We start from the raw sequence: 24,691 nt of genomic DNA on the forward strand, positions 1-24,691 counted from the left end.
GAATCCCTAGCTGCAAAAGTTGTAGTGCTGCTTGAGTCAGTCAGAATTACAACTTTCTGCGGCTTATATAACTTTCTCAAAGCAGCCGCGATGGATATGCACTTCGATTCGGTGGAGGATCCAGGCGTGTTGCATCAGGAAACCTGGGCCCGTTTGCCCGTACATATAAGTTGCTTACGAATAAGATGCCAATAAGTCGAAGTCTGCCACGGAAAATAAGCAGGCTGCCAGAAAACCCGACGGGGACGCTACCTTAACCGAGCGTTCATATTAGTTTCGGGCACACGACTTATACCTAAAGAGCGCTAAAGTCGTAGTTGAGAACTTATTCCCACACTTATCGCGTTCGGGCAAATAGGCCCTGGGCATCAGGAATGACATACGCCGCTGCACTAACCCCTCTGTGCAGATTGACTGAGCCATCCGTAAAAATTTGAAGGTGATTGGGATAAGAGTTCTCCAAATGTTCAAAAACCAAAATTCTGGCTGCTTCCACTGGCGTTTTGCTCGACTCTTGGTGCCAACCTAAACACTAACAGCTTCCCCGACAATTCTGACTTAAACCCGTGCCAACTCTTGTCCACGATGACAACGGATTTTCATCTACCGCCCAATTTCAATGACAAAAAAACTAAGCGAAATGGCCGCACTTGTCTGCCATGGCTCACAACCCCAATGCTTGTTTGGTAAGCATTCATTAGTACATATTTTATCTTGCGTGCTTTGTACATTTCAACTGACTTGCCAAAATTAATCCGGAGCCCCCCCCCCTCACTACGGCGTGCCTCATGCCCTACAATTATCAATGCGTCACGTGATGGTAGCAAATTGCTGTCATAGGCTGTAAGCAGCTAGTTACAAGAGTACAGAAATGAAGGGAATTCTCAGGCCTCTTGTAAATATTCCCAACCCCCATCATGCCTGCCTGTAGCCACAAACGTACGCAGCTTGCAGGAAAGATGAAACAGGTCCACCGGTACTCTTCAAACATTAGCTTTATTCGGCGTACCAAAAAAGTCTCCCCCCCGAAGTGTTGGGCAGAAAAATAGAGAACACACCTTTTTACTCTCCCGACCCAAAGTTCTGAAATAGCCTCTGCGAATTTCTGCACAGGACAAAGTTAGCCACGCACGAGTACATACTGGCACAACACTGAACTACAGTGTGCAAGATTAGCAGCTAGAAGAAGGATTTACACGTTCCCAGGCTACGGGCCCCCTCAGGCATTTGCTCGTCCCGCCTCATAAATACGCTGCCTACTATTGTACAAAGCAAGGTCGCAGAGCAGGACGCTGGAGCAGAAGGCGTACAAGTATGTACAGGGTACAAGGAACGGCAAGGACACCCAGCAAGGCAGGCTCACCTCCACTTGCCACTACAAAAGTCGCGCAAATATGAAAACAGCAACAAGGGTGTGTTACACGGGAAGGAGAAGGTGCTCCCCCCCTCAATATCTTTTATTAACACTGCAGCAGCTCCTTGGTTAGGCACTGCCCCAGGCAACTTCCACAGGCCACTGGCCCAAACTATATTAGGGAAGGGAAGGAGAAAAAAAAAAAAAAGTGCCCTGGGAGGGAGGAGGGCAAGGTTCGAGGCGACACAGTCAGTCCTGGCGAGCCTCATAGACGGCCAAGCGACAATTTTGCAAAACCCCATTAAAAACCAGACGGCCAGTGCGTGCTAGTGCGCCATTGGCCGCCGCTTGCCAACGACAGCGGATAATAGTGCGCCGCCTGCCCTGGAAACTAAGTGCAGAGCCAGCTGAGCGAATGAGCCCCTCCAGATTTTGGCGACCCCCGGCGAGGGTGCGGTGGCTGGAACACCAGTTTCCACGGCGCTTGCACCAATCTTCCGTTGCCGCTTGCCTCCCACCGGCAGGTGGGCAACGCACGTACCAATCTCGACACACCAGCAACCGCACGGGCCTAGCTCACTGTCCCTCACTTCAACCCCATCAGTTCAATGACCCCCCCACCCCCTTCTCTGTCGACACGGAGCCCACTCTAGATCAGGTCAGCCACATTCATGGGCATCTCCTCTATCTCCGTGTTGTAAAAGCCCTCAATGTCCTTGAGAGTGCGCTTGTCCTCTTCGGTGACAAAGTTGATCGCAACTCCTTTACGACCGAAACGGCCTCCACGGCCAATTCTGCAAACAGCAATGGGGACAACAGTCAGGGGCAACTCCAGGCAGCACAAGCGCAACAGCGCATCAGGCAGCAGCTCCCCACCTGTGGATGTAGTTTTCCCTGTTGGTGGGCAGGTCAAAGTTGATGACCAGGGACACCTGCTGGACGTCGATGCCCCGGGCGAGCAGGTCAGTGGTGATCAGCACTCGGCTGGAGCCCGACCGGAACTCGCGCATGATCACGTCCCGCTCCTTCTGGCCCATGTCTCCGTGCTGCCCAAAGTGGAGGGAGAAAAAACCACCGGCTTCCCCTCAACACAACAGACGGCAGAGGGACAAATGGAACTCAAACACAAGCTGCTGTGCTACAAACATGCAGAAGTTCCCCCCAATAGAATGCAGTCATCAAAAAATGGTGCTGCCAATGAACAAGATTGTGCCATCGTCGAGGACCTTTGGTTCCAATCGATCCCACCTCTTGGGTACTAGAACAGAATGCGCTGGGACTGTGCAGTCCTAGGACTCTCCGTGCCATATAAATATAGGTGGGAAAAAATCTCACACAGCGATGAATATGATACTGATGATCGAAGAGCCCTAATGATGGCCGTTTTTGGCACTCGCCAATGATGCCACTATACTGACAATTAGTAGTGGGAAACTTGAAAGTTTGCTAATGTGCAACGTTGCAATCGTAGAGTGGAGTCATCAGACCAGCAGCAGCACATGTTCTTTTAACTAAAGGCACGTGTGTGGTATTAACAGTCCCCGAAAGGGATTGATCAACCAAATACCAAACGTTGACCAGCACACCCGATAGAATTCCCCCATTTTGGCCAAAACCACCCACCAGGGCAGAAACGGTGAAGTCCCGCTCGTGCATCTTCTCGGTGAGCCAGTCCACTTTTCGCCTCGTGTTGCAGAAGATCACTGCCTGGGTGATGGTCAGTGTCTCGTACAGGTCACACAGCGTGTCCAGCTTCCACTCCTGCAATGTACAGCCCACCCGCTCCGTCAGTCCTGCTGGCAGGATGCACTCAAATTCTATAAATGAGTGCTTCCAGTGCAGATAAATGCGCATTGTACAGGTTAGACCTGCTAGCAGAACGCTAGCTTTAGCCCAAGTTTTCAGCCGACATCGGTATACGAATGGGGCGAGGGCAGCACCCCAACTACTCAAAATTCAAGTGCATGATCTTTACGAGAGAGGGGCACCAACAGTTAATCGGGGTAACTGCTAATTGTCGGCTTTATGAACTGGTTGATCAATGATGACAGCTGCTTGCCAGAAAATTTAGTTTCATGCGCGGGTATTTCCGGAGGTCTTAGTGGCTGTCCTACCATCTGCTTTCACAAAATCCACAACAGCTTTGGCACTGTTTTCTTGAGAAAATATAGGTTGCACTGCAATGCAAAAAGCTTTTGTCACTAAACCACCTTTGCGGTGCACGAGCTTCCAACCAATTGCCAGTGTATGTTCTGACACCTAAGGTATATTAAACTCAGTCATTAGCAAGTGTTCATCAGTTCCATTTTCTAGAGGAGTTCTTGAACTGTCTTGCCACTGACTAAAAAGCCACATTAAGTCCCATAATGTGCTAGGATCATTTTAGGTACAGTTAAACCTCGATGTAACAAACTAATGTAACGAACCACAAAATTTTTTGCAACTGCTAGTGTATGCACACCATGTACTTTAACCCTCTGTGTAATGAAGTCCCGTTTGCCCAAATTTCAATGTAACAAAGTTTCATGGAGGTTCAGGCACGAAATTTCAGTTAAGTAGATTTTGGGAGATGCAAGTGCGGAAACGGGGTCTCAATAAAACGCAAACGGTGACACGAGTCACCCAATGCCGCAGATGCAGTGAGCCAGAGTCCATGAGCAAGCTCCTTGCCTGCAAACTGCGCGGCGTGCATACATGGCTGGCGCACTGTTTCTGTCAGAGCTTAATTGTCTACGCGGGCATCAGTGTGAACCGCATGGAGTGCTTTCTCCCCGCACAAATGCACCTCGCAAGCCGCTGACGCAGCTGCGGAGACCACCCGCGTGATGACGGCTCCAGCGTCCGGTTCTAATCGCTCGCTGAAACGCAACTAAGGGGCAAACTTGAGGGGCATGCGAGAAAAAAGCGAACAATGCAGGCGAAACTTTCACTGTAAAATGTCATACCTTACGAAAGCGCCCATCAAATATCATCAAATATCCTCCAAAGTAAGCCTAATCGTCTCTGGCGAGGCCACCGCCGCTGCTTCGCCCTTTCCTCAAGTTGGCTTATCCTCATGGGTTCCATCGTCCCAGCAAGCATCCAGCAATCATCATTCTGCGATTGCGTGTGGACGGTGACTTTTGCCTTGGCCAGAAAGCAACTCGCAGTGGGAGAGGTCTGACCAGTTTCGCCAATGGGGAGGCACGCACCCTATGGCGGGAGCTTCTGCGTCCACGCATGTGGTTTGCGGGGTGCGGTTTTGCGGGGAGAAAATGCTCCATGCAGTTCACGCCGATGTTTGCGTAGATGATTAAGCTCCAACACAAACAGAAACAGTGCACCAGCCGTGTATGCGCGCCACATTTTCGTTTGCAGGAAACTCTTCATGCGATGAACACTTCATTATAACCACGAATTTCAATGTAATATAGTAAATTAGGAATTTTATGGACTTCGTTACATTGAGGTTTAACTGTATTTGAATGCTGCATCATGGAAGGTCACTGCAGTGGCACTGCTGGACAGCAAATATCTACAAAGCAGGTAATAGACCTTTGATGGCCCCAGTTGACATACACATGCAACCTGTGCTGCCTGCACAACTTGTTCTGTACTTATTAATGCGACGGTCGCTTGTCTGCACGAGAAATGCTCGAGAGCCTTGTTTGTAGGACCCCAGGGCGGGGCAACACTGGCTGGGGAGACTTGCCTCGCGGTCCACAGCCACGTAGAACTGCTTGATACCCTCCAGGGTGAGCTCCTCTTTCTTCACCAAAATCCGGATGGGGTTGCGCATGAAGCACTTGGTCACATCCAGCACGTCCGAGGGCATGGTGGCCGACAGCAGGATCACCTGGATGCACGATAGGCACACGGCCATCAGGGACCACCCCAGGCCACCACCAGCACACCAGTAGTGGCAGTGGTGGCACAGCCTACCTGGATGTTGGAGTTTAGCGTCCGGAACACGTCGTAGATCTGGTCCTTGAAACCCCTGGACAGCATTTCGTCAGCTTCATCCAGCACAAAGATGCGGATGTTGTTTGTTCCTGAAAAGAAAAAGGGAGTGTGAGACGGCCCGCTCTGCACCCTAACACTGCAACAGTGTTGCACCGGTGATTGAGCCGCCAAGGAAACAACTCCGCTGGCAGCTCACCCATAAACCAGTGACACGATTTACGACCTGTCGACAACCGTGGCTGCCCTTGAGCTGCACAGCACGGTGCTTTTGAGGTCACATGCTCAGTGCCGACTACCCTGGCCAGGCGACAAAAAACAATGCCGGCACTGTGCTTAAAGTTTGCAGGTAGTTCTTCCAGATACTAAATTGAATACTTCTAGCGTGCACAAACCCAGGAAAAAGGCAAAAACACCAATCTGAGAAAAAGAAAATTCAGTACATCGATACTATGCAGGATGTCCGAATTCCAGCTCAACACGAAAGCGATTACTGCTGCAGGGCACCCCCTATTTGGACACTTGCTTTTTAGTAGCAACCCGAGGCCCCTGTGCTTGTTCAAGACCCACAGAACAGCAAATTAGCACTCCCCACACGTGAAACATACGGCGCCCTTCGAAACGTGTTTCATGACTGCCCTCGCTGAAGGCCGAGTCAGCCCTTTCAAGGAGAGAAGGAGCACTCACGGAGGGCCTTGCGGCTGATCATGTCGAAGACGCGGCCCGGGGTGCCGACGACCACGTGCACACCCTTTTCGAGCTTGCGGATGTCCTCGCGCACATTGGTGCCCCCGATGCAGGCGTGGCACTGGGCACTCATGTAGTCGCCCAAGGCAATCACCACCTTCTGGATCTGCTGGGCCAGCTCGCGCGTCGGGGCCAGGATCAGGGCCTGGCACTCCTTCAGCGACGTGTCGATCTGCTGCAGGATGGCGATCGAGAAGGTCGCCGTCTTTCCCGTGCCCGACTGGGCCTGGGCGATCACGTCCATTCCTGCATCACACGTGCACGGTCAGTCGCACTGCTGCGCCACCGCCACCGACTGCGTGTCTGTCGCAATGCACCTTGGCAGGAGGCACACGGCCGCCTGCACGACGCTGCGACAATCCATCTCGCACCTTTTGCTACCAGGCTGGCAAGCAGCCATGCACAGCCTGGTTATTAGTGGGTGCCCAGAAGCCCCGAATGATGCAGTGCACCCACCTTTGATGCATGGTATGATAGCTCGCTGCTGGATGGCAGACGGCTTCTCAAAACCATAGGCGTAGATTCCTCGCAGGAGCTCTTCCCGGAGGCTCATGTCATCGAAGTTGTCAATGATCTCCTCCCAGTTGCTCTGCGAGACAAACGGCAGACGCAACGTCTCAAAACAGCCACACACACCAGCTAACCCACGGGGCAGGATCACACACTCTTGAGTGAGGAATGCACCTCACAACCGAAAATGGACCTCAATTTTCTTCCGTCCCTCCCTCAAGAGGTACAACTGCACGATGCCACCAAAAGGAGGAGGTCTCCCACCACAAGACAATCTAGTTATTAGCCCCTCTATAGTAACCATAATGTGTGTGTGCGTGCACAAGCACCAGACACTTCTCTTCCCTGCTGGCTAGACACACCGCCGCAACCCACTCTTAGTCACCAGGACTAAGAGTCATGTAGTTAAATCCCATAAAAAGAACGTAACACCAATCAGCCCTTTTTTTTTAACAGCAACAGTACACAACAGTGCCTCTGTACTACATCTCTAAGGTGGGTCTGTGTTTAGGCACACAAATTATCACTTCCCACTGCCCTAAAGCATGTTCACAAGCTTGGTACTTAAGACACCATTTAATCCACAGTTCTGAATTCAGCAAGGCAGTTCATGAAGTCTGCACTACCAAGCAACAGTGGCTCCCATCATATGCTGCCATGACAGGCTGTCGACCCAGCATACTCAAGTTGAGAACAAACTCGGACACTAATCAGCGTATCACTAGTGGCCATTAGCACTTGCCGCAGTCTCTGACAAGATCATAGTTCTTCCTTTTCATGAATGGTGCACCATTTGAAATATGCATCGGTGTGAACCAAAGGGGAACAGCTCCTGGAGCAGACAGTGAAATTGACCAGCAACAAGCTAAGTGGACCCAGGTGTGCCCTGTGACAAAAGGCATTCCAGATGCCTTGTCACCCTTTTAGTCAGAAAGGACAACATTAGGGACGCCTGCAAATGTGGATGGTGCCTAAAGGTTTAAATTGTAAACTCCTGATTGGACCACTCTTCAATACGGACGCCCCTGGTTCTAGAAACTTTTGCAGTGAACAAAAAGCCTGTACTGTATTCTGCTAGAGCGATTGGCAACATTCAATATCCAGATTTGAATTTGCACTCATCCTGTAAATAGGTGCATCAAGTTTTCTCCATCCTCAGCCAGCCTCAATCTCGAGATCAGTGCGCTGAATGTGTCAGCCACACTACCAAAAATGGAGACCCGAGCATGTATCTGCATCCCCATTTGTCTAAGGGCCTCTAAAAATTGGAAGGCCAAAATTAAAACCCTGTTATGTTTAGTCTGGCACCGTCACCATGCGAGTTGTGCACGCAGCACTTTGTCGCGCTATGTAGGATGCACTCAGGAGCAGTGCAAAAATGCTTTAGATTTCACTAAAATCTTAGTGTGGAAGAGAACAATGTTCCTTCATCAGATGAAGACTGATTTAACAGAATCAAAAAGCAGCAGCAGCAACGAGGCATTTCAATCTGGCAAGCATAGACAATCTCAGATTTTACACTGCTTCATTTACAGGCTCGAACACAGGACCCAAAGCACACTGCAAGCTTGACACCCTCCAGTTGCTCTTCACAGATAAACTGGTTGAAGATGTAGTGTGCGAAGCCAACAGCTATGCGCAAGATGAAATGTTGAGTGCCAGAGTCCTGGAACATTCAATTTGGAAAAGAACTGAAAAAATGTGGCTGTAGCAGTTCAGATATTTTTATGTCATCATTACCACAGCTTTAAGTTCCAAGGCAGAACTCGTTCAGCTAAGACCTCCTCAGTTTTTCTCCCTGCATGCCTTTAAAACACTCAAGTTTCTTCAAACTTAGGCCCAGATGCCTTGCCAGGTCAACCAACTTGTGGAATACACACCAATACAAAAAGAGCTTTGAAAGCAGAGGATCAAAAGTTGGCATATATACGACTGATGGCCTCAGCAGCCTGAAGCTCCCGTTCACACACAGGATTCCCTTCCCCTGCTAAAGAAACTGCAGCATGCAATGCTAAGCAGTGGCTATAGGTGGGAACTAAATGCAAGGTTCGCACACGCTTCATAGGCAAAAATTCAAGGATTTTCAAGGACTTTCAAGGACCAATAAATGCATTTTCAAGGACCCCATCTAATGGTTTATCTGGGATTATTTATAATATAACTTTTTCAACACAATGCAAAAGTTGTTTATTGCACAATACCTAAGAACATTAGTTCAAATAAGTATACTAGCGAGTTGTTGAAAGCACCCCAGCTTTATATATTTTTTTTTGGTTGATGTTTAGTAGTTGTTCTTTCATTGTTTTTCCTGTTTTTCTCAGGCGGTTTTATTTCACAATACATGCAATGTTGCTTGTATCACATGCTTTGTCAGCAAGGGTGTCAGCTAAGATTTTAAATAAGCAACTGTTGCCCTCACGTTGTCAATCTCCTCTTCCAAAATACATCTTTTTGTCTGCTTGTTTTCATGAGCTGCTCTTTTTTTTTTTTTTTGAGATTCAACATTTTGGAACATTTATTTGTTTCGATATAAGTCATAATTAGTGCATTCAACAAGCAAGACGACGCAACTCGCATTTCTATATCTCCCGCTGAGCGGGCCAAAAATATCACGGCAGATTGTATCAGGGCAGGTTGAATTCACAAGTTCCTCCTCCTAATATTGCGTCGTTGTCAAAAAAATTCTCTAAATGTGTTGTAACTTTTTGCGATAACACTGAGACTGGATTGTTACAATATTTTTCTGCGTTAGTTAAAACTTACAATCCAAAATAAACACTTTAAGTCCTTGTGAAAAGACAGATCCATGATAATCACCCGTAAAAATCAAGGGTTTTCAAGGACCGCTAAAAAATTCCAGGACTTTCAAGGCCTTGAAATTGACACTTCTAAATTCAAGGGTTTTCAAGGTTTTCAAGGACCTGTGCGAACCCTGTAAATGTCACCGTAGCTGAAGAAACTGGATGAAAGGTCAAGTTCCAATGCTTAGCTGCATTGACAACAAATGTGTGTATGCAAGTGACATTGCCAGTGGCCATCTTTGACCATGTAGAAAGTGTGGGCGCAGTTGAGGCGGCTGATTGTTCCAGCTATGCACATCCCCACAACAGAAATAATGGACGAGAAAGCGGTTTTCTTGGCTTTTGCAACTGTCAAATATGAACACTACCATTTTTAGGAGAATGCAGCAGCTCAGCTCAGACCCAAACTAAAGGAAGGAGCAGCGACACCGTAACACCAGAACCTCATCATCACTGATGCAGAAGCCAGGCTTTGAAAAGCAGGTCTCGTCTGCATCCAACACCGTAAAACAGCCAAAAATGCACTGTTTGCCGCAACCCAAAAACCCAAAGCCTCCCTCGACGACCAGGCCCTCACAGTTTCCCGGTGCTAATCAAACAGCACTTAAGAATGAGACACCTCCAAAAGAGACGGCTGAGCCCCCTCCCCCCGAGGACGGCGGTTTCCGGCTTCAGCGCCAAAGGTGTGCCAGGCCTAATAATGTCAGCCGCAGCTCGACTCTTGCTGCGGTGGTGCAACCACCGCGAAGTGCCCTCTTTGTGACGAGCCCGGCTCCCGGCACTAAGGCATGGGACCTAACGTCACCATTGAAAGACCTTTTAAACAGAGTTGAAGAGACGTGCACTCAGCTACCATCGACAGTCCAGCTACTCTTCATTCCATGCCACGATCGAGGAGCAACATTTCGGCAGCATCAACACGCCAGAGGCATGGCCCGAAGGCCGTCTTTTTCGCCCATTCTTCGGAGCACTGTATGGCCAGAAAGGTGTACTGCAGAAAGGAACTTTTGAATAAACCACGTCGGAGTCCACTTGCACTGTCATTACCAAAATGTCCACGGTAAACACGTCGGAGTCCACTTGCACTGTCATTACCAAAATGTCCACGGTCTACAAACGAAAGCAGACGTATTTTAATCTAATCTAGCCACTACCAACTACCCCATATATGCCTCGCAGAAACATGGCTGGAAGATTCCTGCACAAATGCTCAGTTTTTCGCACCTGGATACAGTCTTCCACTGTGACCGCAATTATGCCATGACTAATCAAAAAAAGAGAAGGTGTGCTAATCGTAGTTGACAGCTCGCTCAACATACGCCATAGAGGTGATCTAGAGCATTGAGATATCCACCAAAATGGCGGCAGCTACTGACTGGGCAATTACTACTACTGGAGTGCCTCAAGGAAGCAACTTGGGCCCCCCGTTCTTGATTTTTATCAATGACTTGGCTGAGCACACGCAACACACTGAAATGCTCCTCTTTGCTGATGAAATTAAGATCTTTCAGCCTATAGATAGGGTTGGCGAGTGCTCTCTTCTACAGCATGACATTATCCCAAACTCACCATGGTGTTTAGCAAATATGCTTAGCATCAACCCATCTAAGACAAATGCGATATCATACTATCATCAACAGATGCCAATTCAATTTTTGGATAAGCTGCACGAGGGTTCCATTACTCGAGTGTCTACAGTATGGGTCTTGGGAGTGCACATGGATTCATCAGATTTTACCACCTCATTGAAAAGGACAGGCAGTGCGGCAATGAAGTTCCTTACACTCCTAACACACGTCACGAAAGTTCACTGGTCCTACCTGCTATTTGTCCCTCATTTGGGCTATTGTGCACTTCCGGCTAGAGTACTGCTTGGTTGTATGAAACTCTGTTCCTCAATACTCGTCACTGTCTCTGGAGCAAATCCAGATGGGATATATTAGGAGAATATATTACAAATATAACAGAATACTTGACCACACTGGATTAAGCAGACTGAGTGACAGGAGAACACTACTCGATATGTGTTTCTTAACAAGCTCATTCATGGTGCTGTTAACTCTGCCGATATGCTAACTTCCGAAGTTGTTCCTCGCCGCTATTTCATACTGATGTCAATCATAAAAGTCCTATCCAGAGAACGCAACTCCTTTACAACTCACTTGAATCACCTGATCTAAGTATCTAACAGCACTTTTGTCCGAGTTGTTAAAAATGTGTAAAGCCTGAGCGAGTTCTTTTGTGTTGTATAATCATTTGAGTCAGTCATGTGATGTTTGTTCCACTTATGTTCTTTTCATTTTTTATGCTCTTTTTATACTGTACACATCTCCCTTCCCTCACCTTTCCTTTGGTTCTGTGCACCACACTGAAGGAATCGTGCTGTTTGTGGGCACTCATCTAAATAAATAACCAATGCCAAAGAACGTGCTGTTGTGCGTATAGCCATTTCCCAGCCTACACGACATCATGCGACTACAAAGCAAACCTAGCACTCAAAAAACGATAAAAGACATCACACGGCAAGCATGAATGATACTGTGGGTGTGGGAAAAAAAAGTAAAGACATCATGCCCCTCAAACTAGTTTCCTTCACATTCTGCGACTGGCAAAATAGTACTGTTGGACCACCAGTCATTTGGAGTGTTTCGGAGCACCCCTTTCACAAGTAGGCAAGCACTGCTATGGGGGTTGTGTCTGTGTAGCAAGTGTTGCGCCTGTCATTGAGGCCCCTGAGCCCACCCAAGTGCTCTCCCAGAGGCCCCACCCAAAACTGGCGCCTTGTGCTGTCCGACCTTGCGACGATCCAACACTGCCAATGGACACAACGGTGCTGGTGCTTTTAAAGGTCGTTATAACTGACCATGCAGCTTCTCATGGTTCCGAGGGACGAGAATGCGCCCCCTTGAAACAACAGGCTGTTCCAACAAAAATTTTTGCAATTTCCACAAATGCCAACGGCCCAAAAATAAAACATTTCGCTAACTTGTTTCCTCTTTGTATATACGAAGTGGTATAAACAACCAGTGTAAATATTTGAAGTAATCTTATAACCTTCCAGAGTGGCACGTTAGGTTAGCATACTGCCATATGTTGCCTAAGTGTGAAGTGGCCGGAACTACTAGCCACCAAACCCGTCGATTGACCTTTGAATACACGCGGCGAATAAATAGACTAAATATGCAACAGACCTGTAAAAGAAGGGTCAGCACAGGCCAAGCTGCCCAGCATCAATCATTAGGCAAACTAACCTCGATGATGCCGTCCGGCTCCATGCCTGGGGGCCCATCGTACTCCTGGTCCTGGCGTTTACCGTCGGACTCCCAGTCATTCGGCCCATTTCTGAAAGCGCAACCACGACCAAATAAAACGACACGCCTCTCGCAAATACCCAAGGAGCCCTGCTATGGGGAGGGGCAGTGTCGCGCCAGTCATTGAGGCCTCGGAGTCCACTCGGTGTTTCCCCAAAGGTCTCACCCAAAACTGGCGCCTTATGCTGTCCGACCTTGCGACGATCCAACACTGCCATTGATCACAACGGTGCTGGTGCTTTTAAAGGTCGTAACTATGACGTCTCGATATTTACAACAGCTGTTAAAATGAACAAACAGGACGAAGACTATGAAATGTTTTACTCTCTAGTAAGCCACTACAGGAGAAATATTTGTGGCACAACACGAAATGTTAGCGTTACAGTTAAGTAAACTGTTTCCACCCATTTAAGTTATAAAGCGTACGCCTGCTATCCTCCCCCCGTGCTGCGCTGTGCATAACTCTGCTGTCATTCGCCGATAGGGTAATGCCCCAAGGAAATTTAATACGCAGGCCAAGGTTAATAGACGTGTACCCCCCACCCTCCCCCCACGACATCCGTCTTACGCCTAAAGACGAATTGTGCACCACATGCGCCGACGATTTCAGACAGAGCTACTACACTAGAGCCGATTTTAAGGGTGAAGTACGAAATCAATGCAATGCTAATTGGCGCCTTTTTCTCCTGTCACCCACAATGAATAAGAAAATTTGAACATTAAGACGTTACAACAGTGATTTAATCACTCAAGGGCACTGCTAGCATGTGACACGGCCCTTTATCACTGATTGGCAACCACTAGAAGATTTGTCTGGTGCGCCCAAGAAAAGCGATGACACGCCGCAAGGCCTAAACTAGGCCTAACAGCAGACTCAAACGCAGTTGAACCGGCGAGACGGCGTAGTTGCTAATATGGTGGTAGGCAGCGACAGAAACGCGTCCCTAAGTCTGCAACTTCGCGAGGCCTAACTAATGACAACGCCAATAACTTACTGACACTGTTCCTATGAAAGCTGTTTCGACGCCTGCGCCCATTCAAACGTCCGTCCGCCCGACGGCGGGCCCAGGTGCCGGCGTTCGCAAGTCCGGTACTCTTCTACTACAAACTAACAGCGCGAAATACCCAATTACCGGTCCCTGCTTAGCTCCTACGCCTCCAAAACGCCAGGAATTGACCGATAACTGGCAGTTAAGCGGCACGTGTTACCCACAAAGCAAAACCAATTCGCCATGATGGCCGTGTCACAAGACGGGTGTTAAAAGTCGAAGTATTTCTTAACGCTGCCTGGTTTAATTATGTCTAAGACTACTTCTCTCTATTTGCTAACTGTTTAGACGCCTTTTCAAGCTTACCCTGAAGTGCATAAACGATAAAATGCTATTGAAAACGGAGCTTACCTTTCATCGTGGGAATAGGACATGTTCGCATGCAATTAGTGCGACACGAAAGGAAAAACCGGCCGCAGTTTCAGACCTTGTATTCGTCCGCTGTAACGTGCCGGCGATGTTTTATCTCAAAAATCACTCAAAAACCACAATCACAATCAAAATAATTTAAAAAAGTATCGTTTATACGTTTAAATGATCCAATACGTCTTATAATTTACTGTTTTAAAGAATTTTTGTGGGAAAATTGTAAGCCCTATGATACAGCGTCGGAAGAACTTCCGCTTGTGCGCAGCGGTGCTGTGGCCGTTTTTCCGGACTTGGCGCGCAACGCAACGCTGGCAAGAGGCTGGCTGGCTAGTGGTGAAGCGGAAAGCCCCCGCCTCAAGTAACCGCAGTGTTCTCTGACAGACCCCGCTAGAATTTATGTACACTAAATGAAATTCAGCCACATTTTCTTCTCAGAAGTCGTTTTTATTGCAGCACGGTTTCGGTCCTGTAGCGGCGGCAGTTAATGACAGGCAGTGTCAAGAAACTGCTACAGATGTTATAGTAGCGATGTGTTTTAATTTGCATTAAATTAGAATGTTCGGTACATTAGTATGTCTAGAAAAAAGAAAAGAAAGGGCGTTGGTTTGTAGTAGTCGTCTTGTTAACGCGACTTCTCACGAACGCCTCTACGTTCAATGCACTGTGCACATAACACATGCCGATAGGGTTGGTTCAAGAACCGGCAGCGGTTATGTCACGAGGTGAAAGTGCTGGAAAACTACGCAGTCAGAGCAGTCAGAGGATGCGAGAGGGCGGGGTTCGAGTGACGTCATTCGAGTGACGAGAAGCCACGAGAAGCAGCCGAGGGCTGTGTCTTCGTCATTTTCGGAGCTTTCCGCGAACTCGCCTGGGAGCAATTGGATACGCGTTTTTCCCGTGCATTTCTTATATTCCTATGGCGAGGAGAGTTAAAAGAGTACCCGCAAACTATCTGCGGTGAGTGCGACACCGAGACGGATAATCGAAGAACCCCACTGTTATTGCACAACAGGTGTGCCTGGTAGCGTCAGAAGCGGTTGCAGCACTAGGCATTCTTTTCAGAAGGCAACTCGCGGAACCGCGGAACCTGACTGCGTCATGCGATTCACCAGCAGTGCAAAGTGATGCATGGCGAGTTCACAGCTTTGCCTGCACTCCTAGCCGAATAGGCGCAGCATTTATGGTAGAATCTTGCGAAATTATCCGATGTTGATACAGGATCGTAGGCGGGCACACGGAAGGGAGGGGGGGGGGGGGGGGGGGGAGTCGGAGGGACTAGCCCCTTTCCACCTGCGAGAGAATGGCGCAAAATTTGTGATGGCATTGTAAGAAAATAGAAAAATAGTTATGTCACAGCCCCTGGCTTCACAATTTTTGCTGACAGGACTGGCAAGACTGTATCAGATCTATTGTTGCACACCCAAAAAAAACGCCAGTTTTTCTCTACCTTTTCTCTCTTCATTAATTCACCAAGAAGCTCACGATAATCAGTGCCAACTCTCAACGTTCACTCTTAAATTGTAATAATCGTGTATGTACAGTTAGCGCAGAACTCAATCCTACGACAAGGGTTCAAAGTTCTCACTACCAGTCCCACGACAAGGGTTCGAAGGATTGTATTGTGATTGTCTGTTCCCCTACCAATACAGCCTGCTGGGATTTTGACCTCGTCAAGTTGCCGTGATCAAAGTTTCCATAACCATTGCAGGGATGAAGCCATCCATTCATCTGTTATTTTATTCCGTGTGTGAGAACAGGACCAAGACAGCCATGATATGAGTGAGTGTGGAACAATAAATCAAAGTGAAGGCAGTGTGTTTCGCTTTAATAAACCCAGGTGCTCTCTTTCTTGCGGCTGTAGCGTACCAAAGGCGAGCCCTTTCAGTAGCACTGCTGAACTAGCATAGTGCACATCTCTTGAAGCTTGGGAACCACTAGCTTGGATGGCTCATGCACCGAGTAGACAGCGACGACAAGCACTGGAAAAGAGAAACAAGATGAATTGGACAAGTGATTAGCGACATTCTACAAAGGTGCACTTTTGTACCATTGCAGCTGTTGGGTCCAAACCACTTTTTTAAGGTTTCTTTTATTTTACTACACCTTCCAGGGCAGTGTAACTTTGTAGTAGTAGTATGTATTGCTGGATCAGGCGGACTTAACCTTGCATAACTGTCGGCAATTGCTCCGCCTAATCGTCCCCAATATTATATCACAGACACGTAGTGTCACCACACCTCACTTAGTCCTATTATAACAGAGACACACAATGTCACCACACCTCACTTAGTCCTGTGGACTGCAAAAATCTCAGCATGAGACGAGACACCTTTCACACAATCCAGTGGTCCCTGGGGAAAATAATGTCCCTCGATGTAGCATGGGGCACTCCTAGATTGAAGCTTCTGTGTCATCATGATTCAGCGGAAAAGAGTGGTGCCCTGGTTCATAACATCGGTGTGGGGACTTCCACCATTTTCATCAAGGCTCTGGCTGAGTGGCTGCAGTTTTTCTGCTCCTTAAAGGGGCCATGGAGACAAACTCCAACTTTGTTTAACTTGGAAAGAACTAGGCGTCAGTGCCTCCAGCCACAAAAGACATTTTTTAAACGAAACAACTTAAGCATTAAAAATATTCTTATTTCGCGCTACAGTGACATGTTATGAGCAGGAGTGACATCATACGGGCCAACACTAAATACGTAATTTTCAATGTGTTGACTGCACATTACCATTCGAGGGATGCAATCAAAAGGCCGAACACAATCGTCCAGTCATGTGTCTTAGCGATTGGTTAGTTCTGCGGCCACCAATCGCAGAAACAAGATTCTCTGATGTAGAAAGGTTGCCGAAAAGTGGCTAAGGAGTTGCGACTTCTTCACGTGTTTTCGTGCAGTATTACGTGAAGCATCTTGTCAGCACCTATGTATTCATGTTTTAATATCTACATTATTTGTTTGATGTGTGCTTTAAAATTGGTATCATTGTAATCGGATCAAAGCAGTCTCTTAAACTTGCATTTTGTCTTCATGGCTCCTGTAAGGGTAAACTGCACTCAAATTTCACCTTGATGAAATTTATTTTGAACTTAGAGTACGTACCACCAAACCAGCTGGGACATGACTGGTAGCCCTGTGAAATGCCTTGTTAATTAGAAGGAAACATTCTGAATAGCTCCGTTGCAGATGACGCTGCGCATGCTGGTGGTACGCACAAATGTATTTTAAACACTATTTTAAATGGTGTGGTTGTCTTTGCAAGTCTTAACCCAGTGCTCAGTGCTGCCTGATGACAATAACCTAAGAGCTGAAGCCACGAAACCTCACTAGGCCAGCCTGTAATGCCAGCACAGCAAGAAAGCACGGGCTCCGACAATCACCTGAGAGAGTTGCAAATTATACGGCTGTTCTAATCTTTCACTGTTCTGAAATATTTGTTCCGGGTTAACACTATTTTGGCACTGAAGATTTTTTTTATTGTTGTATACAATCAAATTCACGGCTGGAGGCTTTGAAACTTCAGTTGCGTACACAAGGTGTCGCAGGATTCACTTTTATGCATACCGCAGCTTCTATTGCCTGCATATATGTATGTGTCTATGTATGTAACTGTATTGATTAGTGCCAGCTAGGCCATAACTTCTGATTATTACATGAATCGCCACATATTCACAAAAAATGGCTTGCACAAAAAATTATTTTGAATTGTCGCCACTTAAAAGAAACAATTTCGGGTGGGGTTGAATTTGATGAGGATTCTGCACATCAAGAAACCTTGATTTTAAAAGTACTTGAAATTTGGAAGTAGCGAAATGACGACAGAATTTGAAAGTTGACATTTTGTTTTGTCAGATTACCTCGAAAACACATACCTGTTAGGAAGTAGTTGTACAAGAGAGTGTTGCTTTGCTGTTACCAAGCGTAAAAAAAATGGTTTGGCTGTGTCAACCTCACAATATTGCCCTAAAGATACATACTTTCATTTAATTAAGCATTGTCCAGTACCCCGCTGTGGGTACATGCTATTTAATTGGGTGCGTAACACCTTAGTAGGCTTCAGAGTACAGGCGCAGATTCCTAGCTTTCGACCTTCCTAGTTTCTGCGCTTTAAGTAATTTATTGATTCACAGATTGCTTGGCGATACCCCAGAACGCACTGTAGGTGGCAGCATCTGACAATGCATGCTGTCATAGCATACGTTCCTGCTTGTAGAGTGTTGTCCAATGCACTAATGTGGGTAGATTGTACTCCGTGGGCACGTGAAACTTCGCTAGAATAACAGCAGCGACTCTTGGGTATTCATCAGAACTTATTCCTATGTTTTGCTTGGAGGTCTTACGACGTGAACCAGCACTCGCAACTTGACATACAGCAGTACCATTCTCGGTGGTAACGTCGTCAACCAATCGATGACATTAAGATGCCAAGGCTGACCATTAGGCCCAACATATGACCAGGCTTAAGTAACCTAAAAGTTGTGCGTTGAGATATGCCAAGCAACGTCATACTCATTATACATAGAGCTGCTGCTGCCAGTAAACAACAGACTTCAGAGCATGACATTATGCTTAGCACCAGCCCGCGGCATGCTTGCATTGCCCCTTATGTCTGCTGTGCGTCAGCCTTTGCGCAACTGGGTTATAAACTAGAAGATACAGGAGTTTTCACGAAAAAGGCATTAAGCGGCTCTTGTGAAATCAGCTGAGGTAAACTCGTAGTGCTGTCCATTGAATTGTAACCAAGTGATTATGGAAAGCCTACGTGCATCCGGCCAGTGGGAAATGAATTCGCCACTAGTACACTTCAGGGGAAACGACAGGAATCTATGCTAAAGACACAAACATGTGCCTGTTTTTGTGGCTTGCGCACCGGTGTTTGCGAAGCCGACAGCACATTTGGCGTCTGGCCTGCGCAGCAGGATGATGTTCTTGCCTTCCATCTTGAGGAAAGTGAAGCGCAGCCGGCAGATGGCCACCCCGTTGCTGTACATGCGCAGCGGCTCACGGTGCGACGCCACCAGTTCGCGCACCTCAGACTCGGACACACCCTGCATTGGAGTGCCACTGGGGCTGTAGCTCCTCCGAGCAGGTGCAGCAATGCACCATTTTTTTTTCAGGAACTGTCCTGCCATTAAGTAAATGCGTTTTTCACTGCGTGGCATGCAGCCTCAGAGCGTAGAATACACAGAGTGCGCTCATTGTGCCACTGTGTAAACCGTCAGTGCATGCACTCTTCACTGCGTGGTATGCGGCCTTGTAGTGTAGAACACACAGGGTGCAGTCATCGTGCCACTATGTACAAAAACAGTCTGCAATCAGCATGTTGCACATATTACATATTACACTCATCCTAGTGTCACTAACTCATCCCATTTACACACAAACTAATTGCCCCAATGGCGGAGTGGCTCAGCACCTATGACAATTCATGACCATTGGCAAGAACTGCTTTTCAGTGTCCGGAGTTGATGAGAAATTTTTGGCTAGCGCTTCTTCTCGGAGTTAGTCTGCTACAACCAACCCAGTGATATTTGATTGTGGCGATTTCGGCTGCACAATGAAATTGGGTGTGCCAATGCGCTAAAGAAATGTGCCAATTTCAATATGTAACTCATGCTTGGTACCTTTTGATGCCTAAGTGGTCATTTTTACACCTAGCATGTAATTTTGATACCTGTCAGCATGCTAGAGCTGAAAAAAAAAGAGGAAACGCAGCTCCAGTGGACACCAATTATCATGATTGTGGTCATTGGCAGCAGTACCACAGGCCTTTCAACACGAACTCTCTTTAAATCGACAAGAATTTCTGAGGTGGAATGGATTCAATTACGCCATGAGGATTCTGAGATCCAGGCTAGCATTGTGAAAACTTCTTTAGTGGGAGCATAACAGCTTGTCCCGAAATTTGCATCACAGTAATTTATCGTCTCAATTATTTGATGCATTCAGGGTAGGCCCCCTACCATAATTATCTTCATATTTTTTTAGCTGTATGCATTATTTCCCCCCTCACATCCCAAATACGTATGGCGTTTTCTCCTCCATACCTCGAGCAGGCAGCTAACACTTGGCCGATTTTCTCACAAATTTTAGATGTTTTCACTCTAAGTTTCATCAGAAATGAAAAGGCAGATGCATTGACTGCTGTGCTCCCCTCCTGTTAAGTCCGCTGACCATCATTTTTAAATTAGTTAGGTTATCTACGCTTACTTGCCCTTTCTTCGAGTGTGTCGGTCTGGTACGACAATTTAGCCGGAAAGTGTGTGGTTACTTTGATTCATTCCTATACGGCGTAAACGAGCCGCAGTGCTTCAGCGGTACACAGAGTGGCGGTGCTTGTGTGCTGGTATGGACGGCCCTGTGAACAGTGGCAGCAGAGGATGAATGCCTGTCCTGGATTGGTGGATGGCTTTGGTGTACTTATCCATACTTGCTATCAGATAATGAACCGGTTCTCAGTTGTTCTTATATCAGTATTGTCGAGGCATTCTCCATCTCTGGATCTCCTGTACAACAATGAAAATCTCTTGCTGTTCTGCCATCAAGCAGCTGCAAGTGGAAGTTAGAGTGGCTCACAGTGTCTCCGTGAATAGCTGTACTTGCCGGATGCTCCGGCCTTTCGTAAGTCTTATGGCCTGCGCTAACAGCAGATGCCTTAAATCTCTGCAGAGGCCAACAGCAGATGCCTTAAATCTCTGCAGAGGGCCACGTCTATGCCTGCAAATGGCTGGCTGACCACGTTAAGCTGCCGAGACCTGGGGTCTACCTCAACAACCTTTTTTGAGCCCATCATACCTATCTTTTCGATGATGAAACAGTGGATACTTGCAAATGAGAAGCGATAAGCGTTGAGGTCATATACTGTATGTCGCAGTCCCTGATCCTCTGGCATGGTAATCTTGAGCATGAATTGGAGCGCGACTCCCTCTCTCTATAGCTATAGAAAATAAATATACCTGCTGTATAGAATGAGCGTGAGAATAGAGGGGAAGTAATTTATGAATTGCGTACCTAGTAATTTTGGCCTGCTTTTTTGCTGGGAGTGTTTCATACAGGATATGACGCTTTCTCAGTGTCGCCAAACGAATAATTTATTTTATTTTTTGTGAGTTTTTTTTATTGTCACTCCAAGCTTATCGAGGCAATGGGGGACCCAGGAATGCAGCCAGAAACACCACCAGTGACCACATTTGAAAAAAATACCCCCAGGGTGTGAGAACATATATTGAGCCATTTATCTAACTTCAAGTGCATTGCTGCAAATCTTTTAGCCAGTCTTAATGGGGGTACAAATTACAGTAACACAGGTGTAGAATGTCCACTTTCCCCTTTTTCGCGAGGGGTGGAGCATTATGAGGGAGCAGACCAAGAAAGTACTGAGCCTAAGTTTTGCTTCAGCTATTCGCTTGTCGGCTGTGCTGTTTTCAGTTTTTGAGTATATTGCACCACTACAGTAGCTGACCGACTTTTCGGACCTGGAGGGGAACGAAAAATAGTCCGAATAAAAGAGCCGTCCGAAAAATCCGTATCATTACTCTATGGGACAACTGGTGGTTCCTCTGAGAAGTCCAAAATATCCAGCAAGTCCGAATTTTCGGAGTCCGAAAAAATGGTCGGCTACTGTAGCCCTAACTTCCACTTTAACTCTGTTTTCCTCACTGTTTCTCATACATGGAAATCTAGAGCTGCCCTCACCTGCAGCAGCTTTTTTAGTGGCTCTAGTAACGGTCTTACTCACCAGAAGTAAAGGAAACTGCATTTCATCGTGGCAGGCTTTACCCCGTCTTTTTGTCTAAGGTCAGAGTACAGGCAAGTTACGTCAATGAGGTCCTGGTGGGCTGTTCCGTTGTGCCTAGCACTATCACCACCACCCGTAGTCAAGGCTCAAGCTGCAGGCCATCTCAGTGACGTTTTTCGTGTAGGAAATTTCACAAATGTACTCTGGTTAGCAGGTTGAACTGGTTGTGCATTAAAATAACAAAAATTTGTTGTGCAAATTTTGAGCAAGCCAGTCTTGCAGGTGATACATCACGAAAAAAAGCTTAAGCTAACCTGAATGACCACTGGTCCAGCATACCTGCTACAGATTAAATTTCGGAAACCAGAGCACGCAGCAAAAGTTGCAAGGAGTGGCACTTATCCAAGGACTCTGCACTTTGCTTCAACTTCTTCAAAAGAAAACTCGGATGGTCACAAATCACAAAGCCATGTTCAAGCAGCAAAGTAGTGATGGAGCTCACAACCAGGAGCCTTCACCTCAAACGTTCACTTCTGCGATGAGTCTTCGCTTCAGCAGACAATTTTAAGGCAGCGACAGTCTTAGGTTTCACCAGCCACTGAAACAAAAGCTTCAGCTGACAATTTTAAGTCAGCGACAGTCTTCGGTTTCGTAAGCTACTGAAATGAAATTAAAACGTGCCTGTCTTCAAGACATGCCATTGCTTGAATAGTTAGCAAAAGTGTGATGATGACGGAGGGCAAGTTCTGTGTGTAGGGTAGGTTTCTGATGTTTATGCTAATCGGAATTTTCTTGACCTCAGAAATTTTCTCCCGAAGCCTACAGCGAGCTCCCAAGAAACTGTTGTGAAGTTGTTGGAATCCTCGTGATGGAATCCTTGTGATGTGCCCCATGCTCACAAAGCAGACCAGTACCGAGGTTCACGGCTCAAAGTCCCCATCTCCCCGACTCCCTGCCATTTCTCCCAAGGGAAGAAAAAAAAAGTATCCGCGGGTGTTACCTCATTACCCAAAATTGAGGAGGGGGAGGGGAGGTGGAGGGTTTAGTAGAGCCCACTGCATGGGCATTGTTGCAGGTGAGCTCGCCTCACCGGGTGTATCTCTGGTGGCTGGTAGGCGATGCAAATGCCCGTTTGGATGTTGTGCACGGCCGCGTACAGGCACTGGCCCTCGGTAGCCTCTGCAGTCAGCCGGCGTAGCAGCCGGTCCCAATCCATGCTGGTGCCCACCCACGATGCACGATGCACTTCTTTTTCCTCAGTGTCACTCATAAGTGCGACTCACTCAGAGTAAATAGAAAAGTGAGGAAAACAGTAGTGCACCGTATAATTCGTGATATGATGATCGGGCCCATTCGGTATCTTAGCCGTATAACATATTTTATTGTTGTGTTTCTGGCATTGAGACAAGTGTGAAGTTAATTTATTTCACCCACTCAAGGTCACATGGCAAAGGATCATCATCATCGCATGGATTCTGCCTTTGTTCTCCTTGGCCTCTCATGTTACGCTGATAACTGCCTTTTGCTAGGATAACTGAGTCAGTGTAGTTCCAGCAGTGAAAGATGAACTAAATTAGATAACTGAAATGTAGGGAGAAAAATTACACCACTGTCCTTTGGTATGCTTGTAGAGTGTTTGACGTCGGGTTAACACAAACAACTATTGCTGACCCAAAATGACGTCGATCTTAGATGTTGCTTCAAGGATGATTCCTAAGCACGGTTTGGGCATTCCGCATTCTGTAGCCTTATCGCCACTCTGTGCTGCTCAGATGCCCTCTACAAGGATCAATTGGATAGTTGTGCCTTAGCAGATGACAGTAGCAAGCGCTACAGCAGCTCACAACCACAAATGCTTGGTCAATTACTCGGACGTCCAGTTGCCACGTTTTCTCTTCTTGTTAATATTGCAGAGCATTTATCAGAATTAGCTGCATGTTTTAAGTCTTGGGCTGACTGCAAAGCTCCCACGGATGCTTTACTACAGTATGTGCCCTGACACCACTCATTGCAAGAGTATGCCTTAAAGGCATAAAACGTATATAAGAGTAACTTTTCCTTCACAACTGAGGAGGTGAGGACACAATGGAAGAAAGAAAATTATTGAAGGGCGTGTACTCAGGCTGTCGCTGGCCCCCTCTGCTGGGGGGGAGTGCAGTAAGATGTGGTGGTGGTGGTAGTGCCAGAAAATATGGCTCATACCCACTCGAGGGGATTGGCCAGGAAAGGGGCACTCACCGAGAGAAACTATATACTCGGTAATCAAAGAAATACACTTAACAAATGCATTTAAAATAGGCATTTAGGGGGGGGGGGATATTAACAGAAAAAAAATAAACTGCCTGAACTTGAGATGTAGCACCAGGAAGTGTTGAAACAAATCTAAAATGAAAACTTAGGGAAATTAAAAAAAGAGAGAAAAACCCATGAAAAGTGTGAAAAGAAATAAAACAAGAAGAGAAGTTGGTGAAGGAGAGGCAGTGGGCGGGATGGTACTGATAGCAGGGATCATAAACGCTGGGATCTTTTTGAGGGAAGCCCGGTATGCGGCCACTGAGCCTCCACGAGTCTTTTTCTTCCTCTTGCGGCACGTACTGTGGGATAATAGCAACAGTGTGCATGCCACACAGCCGAAAAAGTTATTAGCAAGATTGGCGCTCGCCTTTGTCATATGTACCGGAAATGTTTTTTGGGTCTGCTTAGTGTTGGCTATATGCCAAGGTGCGCTTTTTATTTCCGAGGTGCCGGCTTTGCATATGGCTGCATCAGGCAGCATGCACGCTGTACATATCTGAAAACCACAACTGGAGAATGCACTCACTTTGTTCTTTTGCTTTGTGCAACCTTCTTTTTCAACTTTAGTGTGTAGCAACAC

The 24,691-nt window shown here is 47.0% G+C and overlaps 2 protein-coding genes and 1 long non-coding RNA gene across 3 annotated transcripts; 1 reads left to right on the forward strand and 2 right to left on the reverse strand.

Annotated features, from left to right (window-relative positions):
- Positions 1–977: 977 nt before the first annotated feature.
- Eif4a (eukaryotic translation initiation factor 4A) lies at positions 978–14,202 on the reverse strand. Its single transcript, XM_077700390.1, has 9 exons — positions 14,063–14,202; positions 12,603–12,693; positions 6,497–6,629; positions 5,981–6,286; positions 5,276–5,385; positions 5,046–5,189; positions 2,978–3,115; positions 2,231–2,400; positions 978–2,148 (listed from the first exon to the last, which is right to left on the reverse strand). Exons 1-9 carry the CDS (start codon positions 14,083–14,085, stop codon positions 2,004–2,006), a joined length of 1,260 nt encoding a protein of 419 aa, XP_077556516.1. The 5' UTR covers positions 14,086–14,202; the 3' UTR covers positions 978–2,003.
- A 661-nt stretch (positions 14,203–14,863) lies between these two features.
- Positions 14,864–16,318, forward strand: LOC144170538 (uncharacterized). The gene is made up of 3 exons (XR_013322632.1): positions 14,864–15,037; positions 15,789–15,859; positions 15,942–16,318. It is a non-coding gene; the product is annotated as an uncharacterized LOC144170538 (long non-coding RNA).
- Positions 15,922–23,047, reverse strand: LOC144170537 (uncharacterized). Its single transcript, XM_077700391.1, has 3 exons — positions 22,907–23,047; positions 18,949–19,126; positions 15,922–16,059 (listed from the first exon to the last, which is right to left on the reverse strand). Exons 1-3 carry the CDS (start codon positions 23,030–23,032, stop codon positions 15,962–15,964), a joined length of 402 nt encoding a protein of 133 aa, XP_077556517.1. The 5' UTR covers positions 23,033–23,047; the 3' UTR covers positions 15,922–15,961.
- Between the last annotated feature and the right edge of the window lie 1,644 nt (positions 23,048–24,691).

Source organism: Haemaphysalis longicornis, unplaced genomic scaffold (genome assembly GCF_048455015.1).
Source record: "Haemaphysalis longicornis isolate Haplotype H1 unplaced genomic scaffold, Haemaphysalis longicornis Haplotype H1 scaffold_2, whole genome shotgun sequence".
In the NCBI taxonomy this organism is placed as follows: domain Eukaryota; kingdom Metazoa; phylum Arthropoda; class Arachnida; order Ixodida; family Ixodidae; genus Haemaphysalis; species Haemaphysalis longicornis.

Coding starts and splice junctions, on each gene's coding strand:
- Eif4a (XM_077700390.1), bottom strand. CDS start 14,085: ATGTCCTATTCCCACGATGAAAG. Junction 5,386..5,980: donor GATCAGCCGCAAGGCCCTCC/GTGAGTGCTCCT, acceptor TTTTCTTTTCAG/GAACAAACAACATCCGCATC. Junction 5,190..5,275: donor CGCTAAACTCCAACATCCAG/GTAGGCTGTGCC, acceptor TCGTGCATCCAG/GTGATCCTGCTGTCGGCCAC.
- LOC144170537 (XM_077700391.1), bottom strand. CDS start 23,032: ATGGATTGGGACCGGCTGCTACGCCGGCTGACTGCAGAGGCTACCGAG. Junction 19,127..22,906: donor AGCCACCAGAGATACACCCG/GTGAGGCGAGCT, acceptor ACTCCAATGCAG/GGTGTGTCCGAGTCTGAGGT. Junction 16,060..18,948: donor TGTCGGCTTCGCAAACACCG/GTGCGCAAGCCA, acceptor TCTCTTTTCCAG/TGCTTGTCGTCGCTGTCTAC.